Below are 20,000 nucleotides of genomic sequence, written 5' to 3' on the forward strand. Positions count from 1 at the left end.
CTTTAGTATGATTTATGAGTATTGGTTAATTAGTTAAAGTAGAATTGTGAAGGAAATTAAAAGAAAAGTAATCAAAAAGAAAAGTTATAACTTTTAAAGCTGTTAAATGCAAAAGGCCAAAAAAACAAAACAAATTTCATTGACCAGATTCAGTTTTGGAAATGAAATAAAGGGTAGAAAATCTTTGACCAAATTTAATTTTTTGGAAATTAAATCATTATTAATTATTTTATACGCGTAACAAGATTTATGTATAAGACAATATAGCTATTGTCATGAATGGTATACCAAAAAGAAAAATTGAAAATGAAGAAAAAAAAAAAAAAAGATTACCACATTCACCTCGCGACCTCCTTCATGAAACAAACGTGGCCTCCTCCGTTTTTGCTTTTTTTTTTTACTTATATATATCCACACATTCACACACTCATATAAAATCTATAGAAATAGAGATATCATCATCATTTATCTCTCCAGAAACTCTCATCTATACCTAATAATTAATTAATGTTTGTTTGGTGATATGGCTGATCAGCAGCGACCCCACAACACCTCAGATTCTCGCCGGAAATCACTAGCCGGAAGACGAACGTCACAACAAACTCCGACGACGTCATCACTAAGTTCCGGTGGAGGATCCATTGCGGCTGCGACGACGACGGGGACAGGAACGGCGTCTCCTTGTGGGGCTTGCAAGTTCTTGAGAAGGAAGTGTGTGAGTGGATGCATATTCGCTCCACACTTCGGGTCGGACCAAGGAGCGGCTAGGTTCGCGGCTGTCCATAAAGTTTTTGGAGCGAGCAACGTGTCGAAACTGCTGCATCATATCCCGGTGAACCGTCGCCACGACGCGGTGGTTACTATCTCATACGAAGCTCAGGCTCGACTCTCTGATCCTGTCTATGGCTGCGTCTCAACCATCCTTGCTCTCCAACAACAGGTAAAAGAATTACATTTTCTTTTGATTAGCCTTTTGTTTTTCAGTATAGTTTGTAACGGTTGAAATCGACTACATACACTAGAAAGTTTTTAGATAAACATAATATAAAAGTAAAAATAAAAAACTGAAAGAAATCTATGTTATTCCCCAACCTATAGATACATTTACTTAATTCTCAATTTTTAAGAAATTTTTTTAAGTTCTTTTGTTAAGTGCAAATTTATTTCCTATGCTATTTTTAAGACTCTAATTAAGAATCATTGATGATTAAATAAAAATACTTTTGTAACCATAAATATATTAGGTGGCCTCGCTACAGGCGGAACTATCGGTGGTGCAATCACAACTAATAAACAGTAGAGTCGCAATGGCCAACGTTATGCAACAACATACTCATCACCAACAACAACAACTAGTCGTTATGCAACAACCAGAATACTCCAACAACTCCTCCGCCTCCACCACTCTCGCCGGAGCCGCCATGAACAGCTTCACCGTGGCCGCAGAGGCAGCAGCCGTCAGCTATGACGTCATGGCTCCGACTAACTTAGAACATTCGTTGCCGCCAATGCCACCGCATCAGCAAAGTAGAGGAGATCAGCATCATGAGGATGAGGAAGAGAGCGGTGCTGATTTTTCGGTGGCTGTTGGATCCACGGCGGTTGCTTCCGATGTTATATTTCCCGCGGAGGGTTTTCACCGGAGATGAATTTATTAACCTAGAGTCGTCTTTAATCTATGTGATCTATCTTTTTTTTTTTTTTTTAATAATGTTAAGAACGAGAAGAGCATAATATATAGTATTCAACATAGGTATACATACCATGTAGAGATGTCGTGAGATATTTGAATGAGATAGTTACTAGTTAATTATCATCATAGGGGTAAAATTAATTGATTTTTACAATGCGTGCGTTAATACATGTTAGTATGAGCTGAACATTCCCAATGTAATCGCAAAGAAGACCACTCTCATGTAAGAAGAAACAACATAGATTTGATTATATTCTCTACATCATGACCAAATCTGTGTTGCCAAATCTTATTTTGCATGAAAGAAACTAACGTCACAAAGAACTTTTTTTATTGAAAGAAAGATTAGAAATTGGAATTTTTATCGCAAGAAAGATTATGAATATTGCAAAGGACCTGTACTATGAATTGTGGCAGGGAAGACGATATATACTCTTTCGTGTACCAATGAGTCATGATGATCGTCATGAATTCTAACTATTATTAACTGTTTTGGTCGTTTCCAACAAAGAAAAAAAGACAATAAACAACAACAACAACAACAACAACATAAAATTACAATTAAAAAGGTTATGATTCCAAAAGGGTAGTGTTAACAACACAACGGAGACCAAACAAAAACTCTTGTCTCTCTCTACCTCTCATGTTCTTCACATCCTGCAATTTACAGCCACATATAAAGTCTCAGACCAATAAAACTTATTCAATCTCAAATTAAATTTTTCCTGAATCAAATACTACTTTAAAAATCAATATCTGATCATGAAAGACGGTGAGACATTGATTTTCAAATTACCTGAATCTCGAGGAGATTCGAGTGTTGTTAGGTGTAAACGAGAGGGAGGAGGAAGAGTGGAAGCAGCTGGAGCTGGAGAAGGCGAGCCGCGGATGCTCGGAGGATTGCTGTTTTGTAGCCAACCTTCTTGAACTTGAGAAGCAAACTGAAGATTCCACAGGACATCTTCAATGGAAGGAAGTTCTGTAGGGTCTTTAAGGAGACACCTTACACATATCTCCATCATTGTCTTCAGTGATTGGTCTGAGCAAGCTCTATGGACCGTTGGATCCACCATGCTCCTACGCGCTCCATCATCCGCTATTATGCTCGCTTGTAACTACAAATGAAAAACACGGTTTATAAAGTAGTTGTTCATGATTTTGTTTGTAGCTAATATAGTAATATTATATCGAATGGCGTTACCTGCTCTTTTAGAACATCGACTTGACCCTTTGCTCTCAGTGGTCTTCCAACTATAAGTTCTAGCAATATCACTCCAAAGTCATATATATCGATTTTATCTTCGTCTTTGATGCTGATGAGAAACAGAGGATTAAACCATATAAACAGAGGATTAAACCATGTAAACCATAGAAACAGAGTGAAGAAGACTCTACATACCTTAGAGTGCCTTTGGGACCGCTTCGAGATCCTACTTGCCCCACCTTAAAAATGAAAGCAAAACAGGTTCAAAAATAAGATTCAAAATCTGTGACATCATTTTACCTTTCCAAGACCTTCCACAAGTAATGGAAGGTTATAGCTACTGATTTTGGCCGCTAGGTTATTGTCAAGCAAAATGTCTGTTATCTTCAGGTTGTTGTCATAAACACCAGGCACAATACCAGTATGCAAGAACTGGATCCCTTTTGCTACACCTATCGCTACGCTTATGCGTTGTTCCCAAGTAAGCAATCTTCCCATATGCCCATCTAAACATAGCAAGACAAGAGAATATCAGGTGAAGTTAACAAAAGCATATGGTGTATGTATGTATGTTCTTGGGACAAGTTTCAATGTTGTACCAGAAATCCAGGTCCTGAGTTCTCCATTTGGGACATACTCAAATACGAAAAACATTCTGCTGACAGTTGAATCATCCAAGTAGCACTCGAAGCAGTGCCCGAGCACACTAACCAAGTGACGGTGCCTCAATTTTGCGATGAGCTCAATGTGATGCATCAAGTTTTGGGTGCTGCAACTTTTCTTCATTTTCAAACATCTAATTGCCACAAAGGATCCATCTTTCAACCTCCCTCTATAAATCTGGAAATAATGATGAAATACAAAAACAAGAAGCACAAAGATCTTGTTTTATTCAACTGGACTACAAAACATGGAAGCAAAAGAAAGCTTATAGCTTCACTGCCTTACCTGTCCTTGAGAACCTTCACCCATGAAAGCAGAGGATTCAAAGTTATTTGTCGCATACTCGAGTTCCTCCAGTGAGAATGTCCTGTAAGCTGGAAGACCTAGCCCTCCTAGCTTCATTGTTTGAGATATATACCCTTCAAAGTGTTGTAGCACACAACATAAGTAATCAATAAAAATCAAATTCTATGTAAAATGTGTGACAAGTTCTCTTACTTGCATCTGATAGTAGTTTTGATGTGTACCCCATTGAAGCATTCTCTCTGATCAATCTTGGAGAAGCTTTCGTCACTGTTCTCTTAGCCTTTAATCTCTTAAGAACCACAAATAAGGCACCGGCGAGGAGAATAACCCCAAGAATGCTTGCGGTTACGCCTAAAGCAATACCCACTTTGGAAACTTTGTTCCTCCTCTGCGGTAGGATTCCAACAGCAAGAGCTTCATTGCTACAAAATGAAACTGGACGTTGATCTTCACTCGTGGTAGCCAAACAGTTGCCTGCATAGACAACATCTCTGCTAGTGCCGGAACTCGGTTTAAGGCAAGTAGGCAAACTTCCGGTAAGAAGATTTGATGACATATCAACAACCAGTAGCTGTGAGTTGCAAGAAAGATTTGCTGAAAGCCTCCCGGTGAGTTTGTTGTGTGAAATGTTCAAGTAAGTTATGGCAGGAAGAGACATCAAAGAAGTTGGTAATGGACCGACGAATGTATTGAAGGAAAGATCCAAATGTTGAAGCTGATACAAAGAGCTAACTTCTTGAGCTGAAACTGCAGATCTAAACTTGTTCTTGCTGAGTATAAGAGTAACCAACTTGTTACTTAACCGAGGAAACAACGGTCCAAAAGAGTTTCCTTCAAGATCAAGCACTTGAAGGTTTGTCAAATGGCTTAAATCAGGTAAATCTCCATTAAAGCGGTTATTAGCTAAAGCAAGAACTCTAAGACCTGACAAGCCACTCAGTGAAGAAGGCAGTGAGCCATTAAACACGTTCTTCCTCAAGCTCAACACAGCTAAACTCGGCAAAGAACCAATCCAATCTGGTAACTCACCAGAAAACATATTCTCATCGAGTATAAGCGTCTGAAGACTAGCAAGCGAAGAGAGCTGATGAGGGATTGGTCCAAAGAGGAAATTAGAACTCACATTGAAAATCTCCAATGAGGACAAACGGTTAATTTTCTGAGGTAACCAACCCCATAACCCGAGGGAGACAAACGTGAGAACTTTAACATCAGGGAGCTTAACAAGAGTAGTAACAAATGAGTTTATTGAGAAACTCTTTGGTAACATATGAGTCCCGTTGTCTCCTATAATGTGAAGCTGCGTTACACTATCTTCATAGCACACAATGGTAAGCGAAGGGCTTGGCTCAGAATTGCAGAAATCAGTAAAGTTGTTCCAGCTGCTTAACACTTTGGGATAGTAGAGAAGCTGTTGCAGCCTCAAGAGGGTTTGAGATTGAGATGACTGAAGCTGTGTAGAGCCATCAATAGAAGCTAAAAGCAGAACCAGAACCAGTAATGGCATGCCACGGAAGACTTTCTCCATAGCCATAAAAACACACACAACTACTTAAGTAGTAAACATCAGCATCATGAAAACCTGCAAAGAGAGAGACACATTAAATTCAAGAACAAGGTCCACACACAAGATCTGATCTTTTTTTAAGTCTTTTCTCGTTAATGCATTAAACAGAAGAGAATTTTGGAAACCAATCTTCGCATTTTAAGGCTAAGTGAAGACTGAAGAGGTAATTTATTAAGTGATTAGAAAAAGAAATGAACATTTTTGCATGTGGAATTCCAGAAAAACAGGACGAACTCACCACCTGGGTTACAGAATCTCCTCTTTAAGACAACTTGCAAGAAGAGAAGATGACTTTTGAACACAAAGAGATTTAAAAAAATTTATTTTCCTGGAAAACAAAAAAGTAGTTTCATCATTAGAAAAAAGAAGAATGAGAAATGAGAAGACAAATCGTTTCCTTTGAGATGAAGAAATACCTCTGCAAACTTATCAAGGAACTGTGATACGAATATTGAAATTATTATAAGGAAAAAAAAGGTAACAACTTGGATTTTAAAGAAGAAAGTGTGAAAAATTCCCAAGAAAATCTTGAAAATTCCTCAAGGAGCTTTTAATAAAAAGAAAACATTCAAGATTCCTTCACGAGTGATTATGAATTATAGTTTATAAGGATAAAAACAGAGGACACTCAGGAAACAATATAATAAAATAAAAAGACAAGAAACAAAAGTTTCTGCAAAATCAATGTAAAACATTTTAGCAACCATACGATTTAGTAAACTGTCAGTGGCTAACGACAGAGAGTTTGGTCCTCCTCTCTATCACGAGGGGAATACAACGATCAATTCTTCTTTTTTTTTTTAATTATTTTAAAAAGAAAGAAACAAAATAGAAATAGAATTTTTGTTCAATAATAATCTTGAAAGTGTTCACATGCATTATTACAAAATTATTTTTAAAAAGGGTTTGGCCGACAATTTTTTTTCTGATCTTTTTTATTTGTTTTGGTACTCTCACTATTTTATACAGTACACAAAATTTTAAATAATTTTCTCAGCATAACGTCCAAAAAAAAAAAAAAGGAAAAACCTTAGCATTAAATATGTTCATATCATATTATCGCTTTCGAAAAAATAGGGACCAAAGAGAAACCCACTCGAGCCAAAGCTGTGGCCAAGAAAAAAGTAAAAAGACCCAAAAAAAACTCAAGATGAAAAGTAAAGATAAGAGATAATATTCCTTAGGGCTTAGGGGTATGGTCTACTAAATACTACCAGTCGAGGCAAACTAGTCTTGTATATTAGTATTTAAATTTATGTTTGATATTTGTGTAAAGTTTCTCATATGCATTAGGGTTAAACAAGAATCAAGACTAAATAAATAACTAAATCTGTGTAATTCTAATTTTGTTTTGGATTTTTCATCATGAAAATATAATTGAAAATAAAGAAATCAAACTAAACATAAAAAGTACAACGTAAACAACTCAAAGGATTTTTATCAAAACATCGCTTAAGTTAAAAAAAAAAAAAAAAAATGAAAGTTGTGGCACACACTGTAATGTAATCTTTTTTCGCACGATGGCATCTCCATCAAAAAGGTCACATCAGACTTTTAAAGTGACACATGTGGGTTCCAGTCTTCTCTTCCTTTAACAAATTTGAAGAAAACAATAATACAACAAATTAGCTCACATATGATTCAGAATACATGCTAGTTTAGTATTTACATTAATCGTTGTTTGTTTCTATCTAATAAACTAGGAATGAAATTTTTTAAAACTAAACCCATATACAGTATTTGTATTTTCATTTTGTGGAAACACAATATTTTACAACTTACAATATTTTAGAATTCGAAACTAAAGCATGATGTCTTAATCTCTTGACTACTCACGGCACGAGCCAAGAGAGATTCTACATATCTTGTAGTTTTTTATGATTTATAATTGGAGGTATAAGAAAGCAAGTAAAGCAAATACTTACAAACATAAGAAAACAAGATTTTGTGAGATTTTAGTCCACCTAGTTTTATAAATAGATATTTTTCGGTTAGATTTTTCTGTGCATCGTATTCGAATAATGTACAAATTCAAATTTCCTTATGGCTTCTTCATTTTGTGAGGTTCATTCTTTGGCTAGTTTCTTTTTTGTTTCTATTGGTTACATGTCTCAATAGTCAATGTCGTATTCAATAATGATTCATGGTTTAAATAAAAATAGAAATTGCTGGTGCAGCTTACAATCGACCAGCCAACTTTAGAGTTTACGAAATAGAATTGTGGTTGTTTCAATTCTAATTTTCTTAATAAAAAAATATTGATCTTTAATTTGGTAGAAGAAAAGAAAATTAACAACTATTATAACATCTTATTAAATTTTATCTCGAAAAATATAAGTAATTAACATGGGTTTATATCTAATACTATTTCATCTATTTTAATGTTCTGCTTTATCACATACAGTATATATAGATATTAAACTAAAATGATTTGTACTGATATATTTTTATTCAAAAAAAAAAAAAATTTGTACTGATATATACCAGTGTTCTAAAATGCGCTATGCGGTCTCTAGGTGATGGACGAACGCCTAGCGCCTAGTTGTATATGTGGGTGTTTAGGCAGAGTCAATGCGGATATATATATATATATGTGTATATATATATATATGATAGTTAAACTATATATATAATAACAAAAGTAAGTGTTAATGATTCAGTTTTGAAGATAGTTTCTGCAATTTTGTTAAAAACAATCGAAGAGATAGTTGAGTTATCAAATATATAATATTAAAATAATCTAATCGTGATCGGGTGCTCTAAGATCAATGAAATATATAAATGATTCAAAAAGAATCTAAATTCTAACCATAAAAGTAAAATTATCAAATTATTACTAGTTTAATTAATAATACTAAATTAGAAAATAGTAAAGAACTATAGCACAAAGACGGCAATGAACGATCACGAAGCAGCTAACGTTGGAGTCGAGTCACAGAGAGATAGACGAGAGTCAAGAGATGGAGTAACATATGAGAAATAGTCGACTTTAGTAAGAGTGAAAACGAGAGATAGAGCCAAAGAGATCAGATTATTTAAGGATCTTAATTAAAGTTGTTATCTTTTAATAGAATAAGTCTTTGCCCACTTATTTTCAAAAGAAAAAAAATGTTTGCCCACTTAAAAAACACAGGAACGTTTTGGCGGTGGTTGTATATGCGCTCTATGTGGTGCATACACGCCCGTTAAGAAAATGCATAATAAATCGTATATGATATATTCGAAACGTTACACCACCGAATGGAGTATTGGGGGCGCCTAAACGGGCTATACGCCCGAGTTTTAGAACACTGATATATACTAATATACTTATTACATTAATTAAGACGGACGTTAGTGTGTGTATGTGTGTGTCATTTTCGCCTAGCGGTGTGTAATAAAGATGGTTTGTTCAGCATTGTTCTTCCCGTTAGGTGTGAGTCGTAATTGTGAAGTGATCATCTGCTAAGTTATTAACCGCATCCTCAAACTAATTGATTTTAGGACATATTAGGAATATCTTAATATGTACAATTCAAACAATCATAATCCAGAAAAACAAATTATCATGTGACAATTATTTATTTTACTTATTTGTTGTCACTTTACTCTAATGCAAAGTGATTTACGTACACACCATATTAGAACTTGAGAAGAAGAAAAAACTCATAATATATCTATCACGTCATTATATGTGTAAGTGTTGCAAAATAGCATGTGTCATCATTGATCTATGATCTGTAAACAAACTATGACACATGTTGCACCTTTCATTTCATTTATCTGTATGTGTCCTTTCTGCTCTTTCTTTTACTTTAATTGTAGCTTAAAGTATTATTGCAAAATGCCAAATGGGGGATATGAAATCACTTGTGCGCAGTGTTTGTAAGAGTTATTCTTGTTTATATAAATTCGTGGTATCTCAATAATTTTCTAGGGTCAATATATATGAACTAGAGTAGCTAAATGTAGTTTTTACCTTTATCTCTCTATCCTGTCCACTCGAGAATCTTACCCTATAAGTACTAGCCAAAAGCTTGTCCCTCAATATGAAGGACAAATATAAAGTATAGAACTGAAGCCATCAATCACAGTTGCACCTTTTTTTTCTTTTTTTGTCATCTGAGTTTTATTTATTACTGATAGAAGCCTATCACCCAAATCATTCTACAAACAGTCCAGTGGACTTTGAAGAAATTAAAGTCCACAAAATAGATCCAAGATTAAACCCTCCGAGAAGGGAAAAGAGAGAGCAAAACCGACTCTTCAGCTCACATGACGCGTCAAACGAAAATAGACACGTGTTGATTACACATCCTTCGTTGCAAAAGACTCAACTCCCGATGAATTTTAGATCCTCGCCGGGAAAAACCAAACTCCGAGCAATCGAATCTTCTTTTGATCACCGGTGATAACAATCGCAGATCACCAACCTGAACTATCCACGACCGATTACTTGCCCAATTGAATCTCTGGTTCCTTAACCACATCAACGAAACGGTAATCGAAACAAGCAAAAGAAATGAGCTTTTAATCAGGAACCTGACACTATCAAAACCAGAACTGTCTTAAACCGATAAGATCGGCGTAAAGATATGACAATAGAACTTTCTTTAACACCGGAAAAATCCGGTCATTATTACAGGAAAACAAACCATCGGATAAAAACAGAGAGATCCGATGTACGGCTGAAAACACAGCTTGCAAAAAACAAGAACTGGCCAACGTCCGTTGAGATAACCAGACACTGCCAGACGAAAACCGGCCACCACCACTGAAAAAGCTAGTGATGCCGGACGAGAGAACCGATAACGGTGCTAGAGAAGCCAACTGATAGCGATCACAGCAAAAACTCCGGTGTTAAAAAGAGATATTTGGTTTCTCTCTCTCTAAAAGATTTTGAAATTCTAATTGATCTAAAACAATTGTTAACTCCATAGTTAGAAGAGAGATATATAATCCATCATCACAAGAGAAAGTAACAAATAGTATGTAGTACTAGTCATTGCAATTTTAAAAGAGATTTCCAAATCTAAAACAAGCAAGAGTGACGCATGCATCACGCTTAGCATGACAAGGGACCTGAATCAAAAGTCCACCAAAAACATTCTCTCTATACATACTCCCAAGTTTACTTTTAAGGTTGTCATATCTTTTCTTTTTGGGGAAACAAATCTCTCTAATTGTGGCCAAATTGAGATATTTTCAAGAGTTTTTATCGTCTTTGAATAAATTCGTGAACTTAAGGGTCTATATGAAATACTCCAAAACTATTGGGGCCAAATGTAAATTTTACTTCTTTACCTTCTTCACTCCAGAAACCCCTAAAAAGATCGTTTCAAGTTTCCAACTTTTTTTTTGTTCCTCGTCAAATCGATCGCCGTTTCCTCCATACTCCGTCCACCGTTCACACTTCCGGCGCCTTCGTCTATCCAAAATTTACACTTTTCTTAAAACATGAGGTATCTGTTCGATTTCTAGGGTTTTTTTTGAGATTTACTAAAGAAATTATCAGTATCCTTTGGTGTATGTTTGCTTAATCCACAAATAGGTTTCGATTTTGGTTTATGTTCTAAGTTTGAGCCCTGCGTCACATTTTCTCTAACTAGACTATAGAAAAGCCCTTACCTTTAAGTTAATTTACTAAAGGGTTTTTCATCAGTCATATAGGAAGTGGTCTTCTTTGAGATGATGAGAGAGAGTTGTTTGCACAGATCTTATGGATAATGCTTACAATATATGAAAGCACTGATTTTTTTTTTTGTTTTTACTTGTGAAGTTCAATATTGAAAATCTCTACTCTGTGCTAGAAAATTTCATCATATGATGTAATAAGTTTGTCGTAATCTTCACTTTAGGTTGTGTGATTGGGGTGGTATGTTGCACTAAAATACCTCTGAGTAGAGTAAGGCAATATCATTTAACTGTTGTATTACCTTGTCTGCAGTCGTAACCCGGAGGTTCTTTGGGCTCAGCGTTCTGATAAGGTCTACCTAACCGTCGCCTTACCTGATGCAAAAGACCTTTCAGTCAAGTGTGAGCCTCAGGGTCTATTCAGTTTCTCTGCTCTTGGTGCCCTAGGGGAGCGCTTTGAATTCAGCTTGGAGTTATATGGGAAGATTTTGCCAGTAAGTGCCATTTCTTCCTTTAAATGTTTAGAACTAGCAGCAACTGTTAAGTATCAAGTAATAAGTTATCATTGCATCTATAAATCGATAAATTCAGCTAGTCTTTAGCAAGACACATTTGAATCTTTTCTTAAAGTATCCACACATACTTCTTTTAACAAATGTCCCATGCTATGTATATGTATGATGCAGGAATATCGGAAGAACGTAGGGCTAAGGAACATCATATTTTCAATTCAAAAAGAAGAGAAAAGCTGGTGGACACGACTGCTGAAATCAGAAGAGAAACCCGCACCTTACATCAAAGTTGATTGGAATAAATGGTGCGATGAGGATGAGGAGGTCAACTGTAAGTCGTAAAAAAAAACTTATGTTGCAAGCTTAAGTTCTCTTTTTTGTTCAAGTCTCTAGGGGATAATCCAAAATCTTCTTATGTTTACCTTCCAAGGACTAGGATTTCACTTTTTTTGGATGTACCCTCACCCAACCTGCCATATCTCTTGTTCTTTGCATATGACTTATGTTAATGTTGTCTAATATTGTTTGAAAAGGCGTAGGAAAATCACAAATACTCGGATCTCTTTCATCATAAGTTGTTTCTAACGATAGACTCTATTGTTTATTCTGTTTCAGCTGAAACGGCCTCTGATGATGAGAGTGCAGTGAGTGTTTTCTCATAATTGCTTATTTCTTTCCATTGCATTTTAGTAAAAGCCACCGTGTTTGATTAGTTTCCCTCCTTATTTTCATAGTTTGTTGATCAAGATGAAAGCAGTGATGATGATGGATTGCTCTGTAAGTTTCAACATTCTTTGATCTTCTTAACGCAATGATATATAGCATTTCAAAAATTATAGATAGAGACTAAGTGAAGATTGATAGAATATTGTGCTCAAGTCCGTCGTAGTGTTAGTGGCGTTATTCTCTGATTCAGTTTTTGTTAATACCAAGTATCAATCTGAACTTAGTTGTTCCGAACTTGTTCACTTCTAAATATTTATCTGGACCCTTTTGTTAGTACTGATTTGACGAAAAAAACATTATATTTGGTCAGATCTTCCTGATCTGGAAAAGGCAAGAAGAAATTAAGCTCCACGGCAACAACAACCAACCAAACCAACTGGAAGCTGAAGATAAGGTATAAGACGATGAACTGAAGCTTAGGATGATCCAGTTTGCTTTGTACCCGACTAAACCGAACAATAGTTCATGCGGTTTATGTAGCTTACCTCTGATTAGATATCTCAAAGGATTCAGCATTAGTTGTCTCTGATATAGTTTTCGAGTTTCTCTGACTTATTTTGGCTTCTTTTTTCTTTGGTTCACATCGGATCCACTTTCTAGGTCTGGTCCAGTTAGGGTTCGGTATGTGAACTCTACCAAGAGTAGGGACTAGTAAGTAATGTAAGGGTGTGATTGGTTTCTACTTTCTAATACCCATTTAATCACACTATGTCTTCTTTAAAAAGATTCAGTTTCATTTTTTTAGCTCTTGCTAATGTTAATCTTGTGCTTGATTTTATGGATTATATTTCAAAATGAAAAAACAACAACATAGCTTTACACTAATTCACATGTTTCAAAGTTACCTTTTTCTTACCCGTAATTATATAGCAAAGTTGATAAGCCAGAAGCGGGAGTTCTTTTCAAGGTTACTAGTATTATTACCACAGACATAGTTTTTATATTAATCTTGTGATTCAAAAAAACTAAATTCTTAATTTGAGTTATCAGTATCCAATACTAACAAAGATCCAAACATAATATTTCAAACTATAAAAAGAAAAACTCGAAAAGGTTAATATGAATTGAATCTAAAACCGTTTAAATTGGATGCTCGAATGACAATCATCTAAAAAACTTCAAAACCCTTTGAACCATGCACCTATATATATAATACATCGTACTCAAAAGATTAACACATCTATAGAAGATACATTAGTGAACAATATATTGAATATCAAGAAAATTAATGAATCAGAAGGAGCTAATTTTTTTTTTGTTTTTGTGAGAAATACATGATAAATCGTGAGAATTAAGCTTTAATTATATTAGTGGGACTGTGGGAGAGTCAAGGTTGAAGATTTTTCTTTGTTATGGATTTTAACAAATTTATTTATTTTGCACCGAAAATATATTTTGTTAAATTGCCATGCAAACTGAAGTTAGTTTTATCAGACTTGTAATTGATTTTTTTTAATGTGTTTTTTTGAAAAAATATTGAATTATTGTTTTTTATATAAAAATTGCAATTAATGACATGTCACAGTTTAATTACTCAAGTGATTTTTGCTTTATAACATAAAAGATAATTGTGGAAAAAAAGAGAAGATAATTATATCTAAACGTGTTTGTTCATTTGATGTTCATTCTTACAAGTTAGATTAGAAATTCAATATTAAATTAATGTTTTTAGCGATGATAATGAAGAAAAAATAAATTACAAGTGAGGGTAAACAAGTCAGTTGTGTATTCAAAACATAGAATATTCGTATTAGTCATCCAAATTACTTACTCAATTAATTTACGATGCTATATGAAGTTGAGATACACGTTTCAAATTAGTTTTCCGGAACACTTGCGCAAAATATTAACTTTTGACTTGGTAGAGATTGGATTACTTGCGAGAACCGTGAACGCTTATACCCACAATGGTTACATTTTGTCCCCTGCAACAAATCAATTTCTCCTTGTCAGTCTAAAACAGGTTGCACAGACGCATGAGTTGTTGAAAACCATGAAAGAAGGCAAGAAATATGAATACAAAAAGCTTAGGTTTGAAGAAGTTGTTGGGACTACGAAAGCCTAATGAAAAGGCTGCGAGTGTTTGTGACAAAATGGCTGAAAATAAACTAAAGTTGTTGGGATTAAAGCTTCCATGATACCAACCTCTTCGTGGATAGTTTTAAGAACTTTACTATTGCAAGGTCAATGTTTCTATTTTTTTAGTATCTCTATTGCATTTTCTTAGTATATCTGAAAACGACGTAAAATATATTCTGTATCCAAACTTTTGTATTTTATATGTTATTATCTGGTTTTTAATTTTCTTACATGGTTAACAAACTTTTGTTGTTGTGAATGTGTTTACCAAACTGAAAAGGAAAAAAAATACTAAATTAATATATTTTGTAACTAATGTAAATAACAGCTAATCGATCGATTGTTGATCTATAAGAAAAAAAAATGATCAGATATTCATATTCTCATTTTTATATTTTTCCGCATCCAAACTTTTGTATTTTATATATTATTATTTGGTTTTTAAATTTTCTTACATGGTCAGCAAACTTTTGTTGTTGTGAATGTGTTTATCAAATTGAAGAGGAAAAAATACTAAATGAATATACTTTTAGTTAATGTAAATAACATCCAATCGATTGATTGTTGATCTATATAATAAAATAAAAAATGATCATATATCTATCTTAACATTCTTTGAGTACATTTTTATGACATCCTCTCTTATCTTTGTATCCAAACAAGTCTTAACTAAATTCTCTACAATCCTTACAACCAAATACAATTATTTCCTTATCTGATTATATTAATTTCCTAAAATATATCTATCTAATTTAAATCAATATGTTAGATTAAAATATAATTCTCCTTTCATTTTGATTTAATCTTATATTTAATTATTTTAATTACTATTTAATACATAAAGTTAATAAAATTTTAGATTTTTTTTAGCATATTATGTGATTTGATTTTTATAAATGGATATATATTAAAAATTGTCTTAGGATATTTGTAACCAAACAAGTATATCCACATATAGAGCTCGGAATACATTTTTGGAGTACAATATGGTGCCATCACTTTTTGCCAACTTTGGGTCGGGTTTTTAACTAAAATTATAACCGATTCAATTATCCAGATCCTCCTTAAGATTGCCGAATATTTTGGGCCGGTTTTTAATTCATAGCGTACTTATTTACATCTAATTAATGCCAATTAATGCCCATTGTATCTTAGGAAAGATCTAATTTGCATGCCGAATTTTTAGGGCTGAGTTTGACAAAAAGAATTGATAACTCAGATTATGTAGTCACATCTTTTTAATCACATCCTTATAATATAGCAACTAATTCAAGATGAATACATCTTAGGAAATATTTAATTTACGTTTAATAAACGATTACATATTTGGTAAGATCTTATCAGCTTTAAATGTACACTATTAATCCAATAATATTAGTTGAGAATCATAATAAGAATATGCCAGATCATTCATTCCTAAATCATAACTAACAAATCGTAAGATATATATTCTCAACTTATGAATTAAAAGTTTCTACAAAACTATACATACAATTGTTAACAGTATATATATATATAGATGCAATTTACCATGACTACAAGTACCTCTAACCTATTACAATATCATATCAACAAAATAATAGACTCGTGGTATATCACGGGGTAAAACCTAATTCTCTTCGATTTGCTAACAACAAAAACAATCATATATTCACAACAACAAAAATAAAAAATGATCATATAAAAAATTAAAAAAAAATCCTCAACAACAACAACAACAGACGTAGATCTCATAATCATTCACCTACTTAGTTTACCAAACAAAATCTCAAATTTGTGTGGCATCAGATGGGCACTCTGACTCTCAAGTCTTAAGATGTCGCCGTTCAGTAGAAAAAATCAAAAAAATGAAACTAAAATAGTGAATCTCTCACCAAACTGCTGATGGGGTCCACCCACCAATCCCGCTACCTCATGTATGTATTTCAGNTCAGATTATGTAGTCACATCTTTTTAATCACATCCTTATAATATAGCAACTAATTCAAGATGAATACATCTTAGGAAATATTTAATTTACGTTTAATAAACGATTACATATTTGGTAAGATCTTATCAGCTTTAAATGTACACTATTAATCCAATAATATTAGTTGAGAATCATAATAAGAATATGCCAGATCATTCATTCCTAAATCATAACTAACAAATCGTAAGATATATATTCTCAACTTATGAATTAAAAGTTTCTACAAAACTATACATACAATTGTTAACAGTATATATATATATAGATGCAATTTACCATGACTACAAGTACCTCTAACCTATTACAATATCATATCAACAAAATAATAGACTCGTGGTATATCACGGGGTAAAACCTAATTCTCTTCGATTTGCTAACAACAAAAACAATCATATATTCACAACAACAAAAATAAAAAATGATCATATAAAAAATTAAAAAAAAATCCTCAACAACAACAACAACAGACGTAGATCTCATAATCATTCACCTACTTAGTTTACCAAACAAAATCTCAAATTTGTGTGGCATCAGATGGGCACTCTGACTCTCAAGTCTTAAGATGTCGCCGTTCAGTAGAAAAAATCAAAAAAATGAAACTAAAATAGTGAATCTCTCACCAAACTGCTGATGGGGTCCACCCACCAATCCCGCTACCTCATGTATGTATTTCAGTATTTGTATACTCATTACTCACAAACACACCAACTCTCCTCCCACATTTCACGTTTTATTAGTTCCGTAATTTAAAAGTTTAAACTTAAAACCCACACCCCTCTTCAATTAAATTAATTAATACACTAAAACCCTTTAATCAACCCTAGCCAAAGAATTGTTAAAAAAAAATTAACTAACCAGTGACAAATAAAAATATAAAACTAACCCACGCACTAAAGCAGTAATTATCATTCCATCATCAATATTTTTGGTTTTTTTTTTTTTTTTAAATCTAAACCATCGTTATAAAAGTATAATAATTTACAAAAAGTTGTACAAGATTGACCATATCCTTAAATTTAAAAAGCTAAAAATTAAACCCAGAGTTAAAACGTGCTGATACTACATTACTACCTACACATGAAAATACTATATAATAGTATCATTTATTCCGTAGAGACAACAAAAAAAAAAAACCCTAAATACACGATATTCCTTTAATAGAGAAATATTATATTCCACCACCACGAGAGAGAGTGAGAGAGAAAGGAATGAACGATGCGTAGTAGTTGATTGATTTGCTATAAATAAAACTCTAAACAACACAGAACACTTCTCCATCGTCGCTCTCTCTTTACCCTCATCTCCTCTCAATATCTCTCCGTAAGGTACGCTTCCGAGTTTCCATGGCTTCCGCATGACCATTCTTCTCTCTCCCTTTCCTACTCTCTTATTTAGCTTTCCGTCTCTTCCCCTTTCCTCTCAATTCAATTCAGTTTTTTGTATCCCGGCTCTGTTTTCATACTTAGATCTAATTCGGTGAGTCTGTTTCTTCTATGAACCCTACATGATCATATTCCTAGATCTGGTCTCCGTATCTGTGTTACGTTCTCACTGCGATCTTTTCTTTTTTTAATCATCTTTGGTTTCTGCTTTGAGTATCTCTGATTCGTTTGATCTTTAAACTCTGTTTTTCAACTAGGCTTATTATATAGAGCATCTCTCCGACAAAAAGCTGCAAAAGTTTTTACCTTTTTTTGTTTTTTTTTTTTGACAATGATTGAATGGTGAAGTGGCTTTTTATGAGGACAACATTATAGGAACATCATGCTTTGATCTAATGAACTGAATTCGGTTTTGTTTTGTGGTTTTTTTTAATGTAGTTAAAAAAAAAAGAAAAAGAAAAAAAATCAAAAATGGCTTCCCACATTGTTGGATATCCTCGTATGGGACCTAAGAGAGAGCTCAAGTTTGCATTGGAGTCTTTCTGGGATGGCAAGAGCAGTGCCGATGATCTTCAGAAGGTGTCCGCTGATCTCAGGTCTGATATCTGGAAACAGATGTCTGCTGCTGGGATTAAGTATATCCCAAGCAACACCTTCTCTCACTATGACCAGGTTCTTGACACCACCGCCATGTTAGGTGCTGTTCCACCTAGATATGGATACACCAGTGGTGAGATCGGGCTTGATGTGTTCTTCTCCATGGCTAGAGGAAATGCCTCTGTTCCGGCTATGGAGATGACCAAGTGGTTTGACACCAACTAGTGAGTTTCTTCTACTCATCCTTATCTTGTGTGTTCTTGTTATTGGATTTGTGAGTTGCGTGGTTTAAACGTAGTACTTGTATTTCTGTTTTTGTTTGATGCAGCCATTACATCGTCCCAGAGTTGGGCCCTGACGTCAAGTTTTCTTACGCATCTCACAAGGCTGTGAATGAGTACAAGGAGGCCAAGGCTGTACGTACTCACTTATATTCCCATTTGAACATACTAGGCTTGTTTTTTTGGTCTACTGTTGAAAGTTCTAATATGATAATGTGGTGTTGTTAATGCAGCTTGGTGTTGATACCGTCCCTGTACTTGTTGGCCCTGTCTCTTACTTGCTTCTTTCTAAGCTTGCTAAGGGTGTTGACAAGTCATTTGATCTTCTCTCCCTTCTCCCCAAAATTCTCCCTGTCTACAAGTAAGATTTTACGTTTTGAACCTTTTCTTTGCTACCTGCTGTAATACTCAACTGTTCTCTTTGACGCTATGAAACTTATTTCTGACATACCTCTGTAATGATTAATCTGTGCTCAGGGAAGTCATTGCTGAGCTTAAGGCAGCTGGTGCATCCTGGATTCAGTTTGACGAGCCTTTGTTTGTCATGGATCTCGAGGGTCACAAACTCGAGGCTTTTAGCGGTGCCTATGCTGAGCTCGAATCAACTCTCTCTGGTTTGAATGTTCTTGTGGAGACCTACTTCGCTGACATCCCTGCTGAAGCATACAAGACCCTTACTTCCTTGAAGGGTGTGACTGCCTTTGGATTTGATTTGGTTCGTGGCACCAAGACCATTGACTTGATCAAGGCTGGTTTCCCCGAGGGCAAGTATCTCTTTGCTGGTGTTGTTGACGGAAGGAACATCTGGGCCAATGACCTAGCTGCCTCTCTCATCACCTTGCAGTCACTTGAGGGTGTTGTTGGTAAAGGTATGAATCACTTGCCTTATTTCCATCTCTTCTTGTGGATGACTCAGTGAGAAGTGTTTATTTGTTAACTCGTTTGGTTATGTTATTTGTGTATTGGTGCAGACAAGCTTGTGGTCTCAACCTCTTGCTCTCTTCTCCACACTGCCGTTGACCTTATTAACGAGACTAAGCTCGATGACGAAATCAAGTCGTGGCTAGCTTTTGCTGCCCAGAAGGTTGTTGAAGTTGATGCATTGGCCAAGGCTTTGGCCGGTCAGACAAATGAGGTATTGCAAAGATCTAAGCATGTTTCCTCTAGTGAAGCCTTAATTTGAAAAAAACTAATGCTCTCTAAATCTTTCTCCCTTTCAGAGTTTCTTCACTGCCAACGCCGATGCTTTGTCTTCGAGGAGATCTTCCCCAAGAGTCACCAATGAGTCTGTCCAGAAGGCTGTAAGTTTCTTGCTTTCAAACTCGAGCTTTTACACACATGATGGTTTTCTCTGTAATGATGATTTGTAATTTCTGGTATCCCAGGCTGCTGCTTTGAAGGGATCTGA

General features: G+C 34.6%; 4 protein-coding genes across 7 annotated transcripts in view; 3 read left to right on the forward strand and 1 right to left on the reverse strand.

Moving 5' to 3' along the window:
• On the forward strand, positions 445 to 1,930 carry LOC104764006 (LOB domain-containing protein 20). The gene is made up of 2 exons (XM_010487426.2): positions 445 to 940; positions 1,245 to 1,930. Exons 1-2 carry the CDS (start codon positions 524 to 526, stop codon positions 1,647 to 1,649), a joined length of 822 nt encoding a protein of 273 aa, XP_010485728.1. The 5' UTR covers positions 445 to 523; the 3' UTR covers positions 1,650 to 1,930.
• On the reverse strand, positions 2,149 to 6,218 carry LOC104764007 (probable inactive leucine-rich repeat receptor-like protein kinase At3g03770). Of its 2 annotated transcripts, none has more exons than XM_010487428.2 (10): positions 5,850 to 6,218; positions 5,675 to 5,761; positions 4,059 to 5,448; positions 3,846 to 3,979; positions 3,497 to 3,737; positions 3,198 to 3,403; positions 3,093 to 3,136; positions 2,895 to 3,006; positions 2,490 to 2,808; positions 2,149 to 2,350 (listed from the first exon to the last, which is right to left on the reverse strand). In XM_010487428.2, exons 3-10 carry the CDS (start codon positions 5,398 to 5,400, stop codon positions 2,328 to 2,330), a joined length of 2,421 nt encoding a protein of 806 aa, XP_010485730.1. In that variant the 5' UTR covers positions 5,401 to 5,448; positions 5,675 to 5,761; positions 5,850 to 6,218; the 3' UTR covers positions 2,149 to 2,327. The 2 variants fall into 2 exon arrangements, with proteins under 2 accessions (XP_010485730.1, XP_010485729.1); XM_010487427.2 differs by having other exon boundaries at positions 5,672 to 5,761.
• On the forward strand, positions 10,725 to 13,024 carry LOC104764008 (uncharacterized protein At3g03773). Its single transcript, XM_010487430.2, has 6 exons — positions 10,725 to 10,874; positions 11,360 to 11,540; positions 11,733 to 11,889; positions 12,174 to 12,202; positions 12,293 to 12,335; positions 12,595 to 13,024. The coding sequence occupies exons 1-6, from the start codon at positions 10,870 to 10,872 to the stop codon at positions 12,627 to 12,629; spliced, it is 450 nt and encodes a 149-aa protein (XP_010485732.1). The 5' UTR covers positions 10,725 to 10,869; the 3' UTR covers positions 12,630 to 13,024.
• LOC104764009 (5-methyltetrahydropteroyltriglutamate--homocysteine methyltransferase 2) overlaps positions 17,533 to 20,000 on the forward strand; it is a 5,461-nt gene continuing 2,993 nt past the window's right edge. For 2 of the 3 annotated variants that reach the window (XM_010487431.2, XM_019241351.1), the window contains exons 1-7: positions 17,533 to 17,657; positions 18,153 to 18,535; positions 18,640 to 18,727; positions 18,826 to 18,953; positions 19,070 to 19,461; positions 19,564 to 19,727; positions 19,813 to 19,893. In XM_010487431.2, coding sequence (XP_010485733.1) covers positions 18,186 to 18,535; positions 18,640 to 18,727; positions 18,826 to 18,953; positions 19,070 to 19,461; positions 19,564 to 19,727; positions 19,813 to 19,893 — 1,203 coding nt within the window. In that variant the 5' untranslated portion in view covers positions 17,533 to 17,657; positions 18,153 to 18,185. Of the gene's footprint in view, positions 17,809 to 18,152; positions 18,536 to 18,639; positions 18,728 to 18,825; positions 18,954 to 19,069; positions 19,462 to 19,563; positions 19,728 to 19,812; positions 19,894 to 20,000 lie in introns of all 3 variants that reach the window. The other variant, XM_010487432.2, reaches the window with a different exon arrangement.

This window comes from Camelina sativa, chromosome 19, assembly GCF_000633955.1.
Source record: "Camelina sativa cultivar DH55 chromosome 19, Cs, whole genome shotgun sequence".
Taxonomy (NCBI): domain Eukaryota; kingdom Viridiplantae; phylum Streptophyta; class Magnoliopsida; order Brassicales; family Brassicaceae; genus Camelina; species Camelina sativa.

Coding starts and splice junctions, on each gene's coding strand:
- LOC104764006 (XM_010487426.2), top strand. CDS start 524: ATGGCTGATCAGCAGCGACCCCACAACACCTCAGATTCTCGCCGGAAA. Junction 941..1,244: donor TCCTTGCTCTCCAACAACAG/GTAAAAGAATTA, acceptor TAAATATATTAG/GTGGCCTCGCTACAGGCGGA.
- LOC104764007 (XM_010487428.2), bottom strand. CDS start 5,400: ATGGCTATGGAGAAAGTCTTCCGTGGCATGCCATTACTGGTTCTGGTT. Junction 3,404..3,496: donor ACTCAGGACCTGGATTTCTG/GTACAACATTGA, acceptor TGCTATGTTTAG/ATGGGCATATGGGAAGATTG. Junction 2,809..2,894: donor TCGATGTTCTAAAAGAGCAG/GTAACGCCATTC, acceptor TTTCATTTGTAG/TTACAAGCGAGCATAATAGC.
- LOC104764008 (XM_010487430.2), top strand. Junction 11,541..11,732: donor TATATGGGAAGATTTTGCCA/GTAAGTGCCATT, acceptor TGTATGATGCAG/GAATATCGGAAGAACGTAGG. Junction 12,203..12,292: donor CCTCTGATGATGAGAGTGCA/GTGAGTGTTTTC, acceptor TTATTTTCATAG/TTTGTTGATCAAGATGAAAG.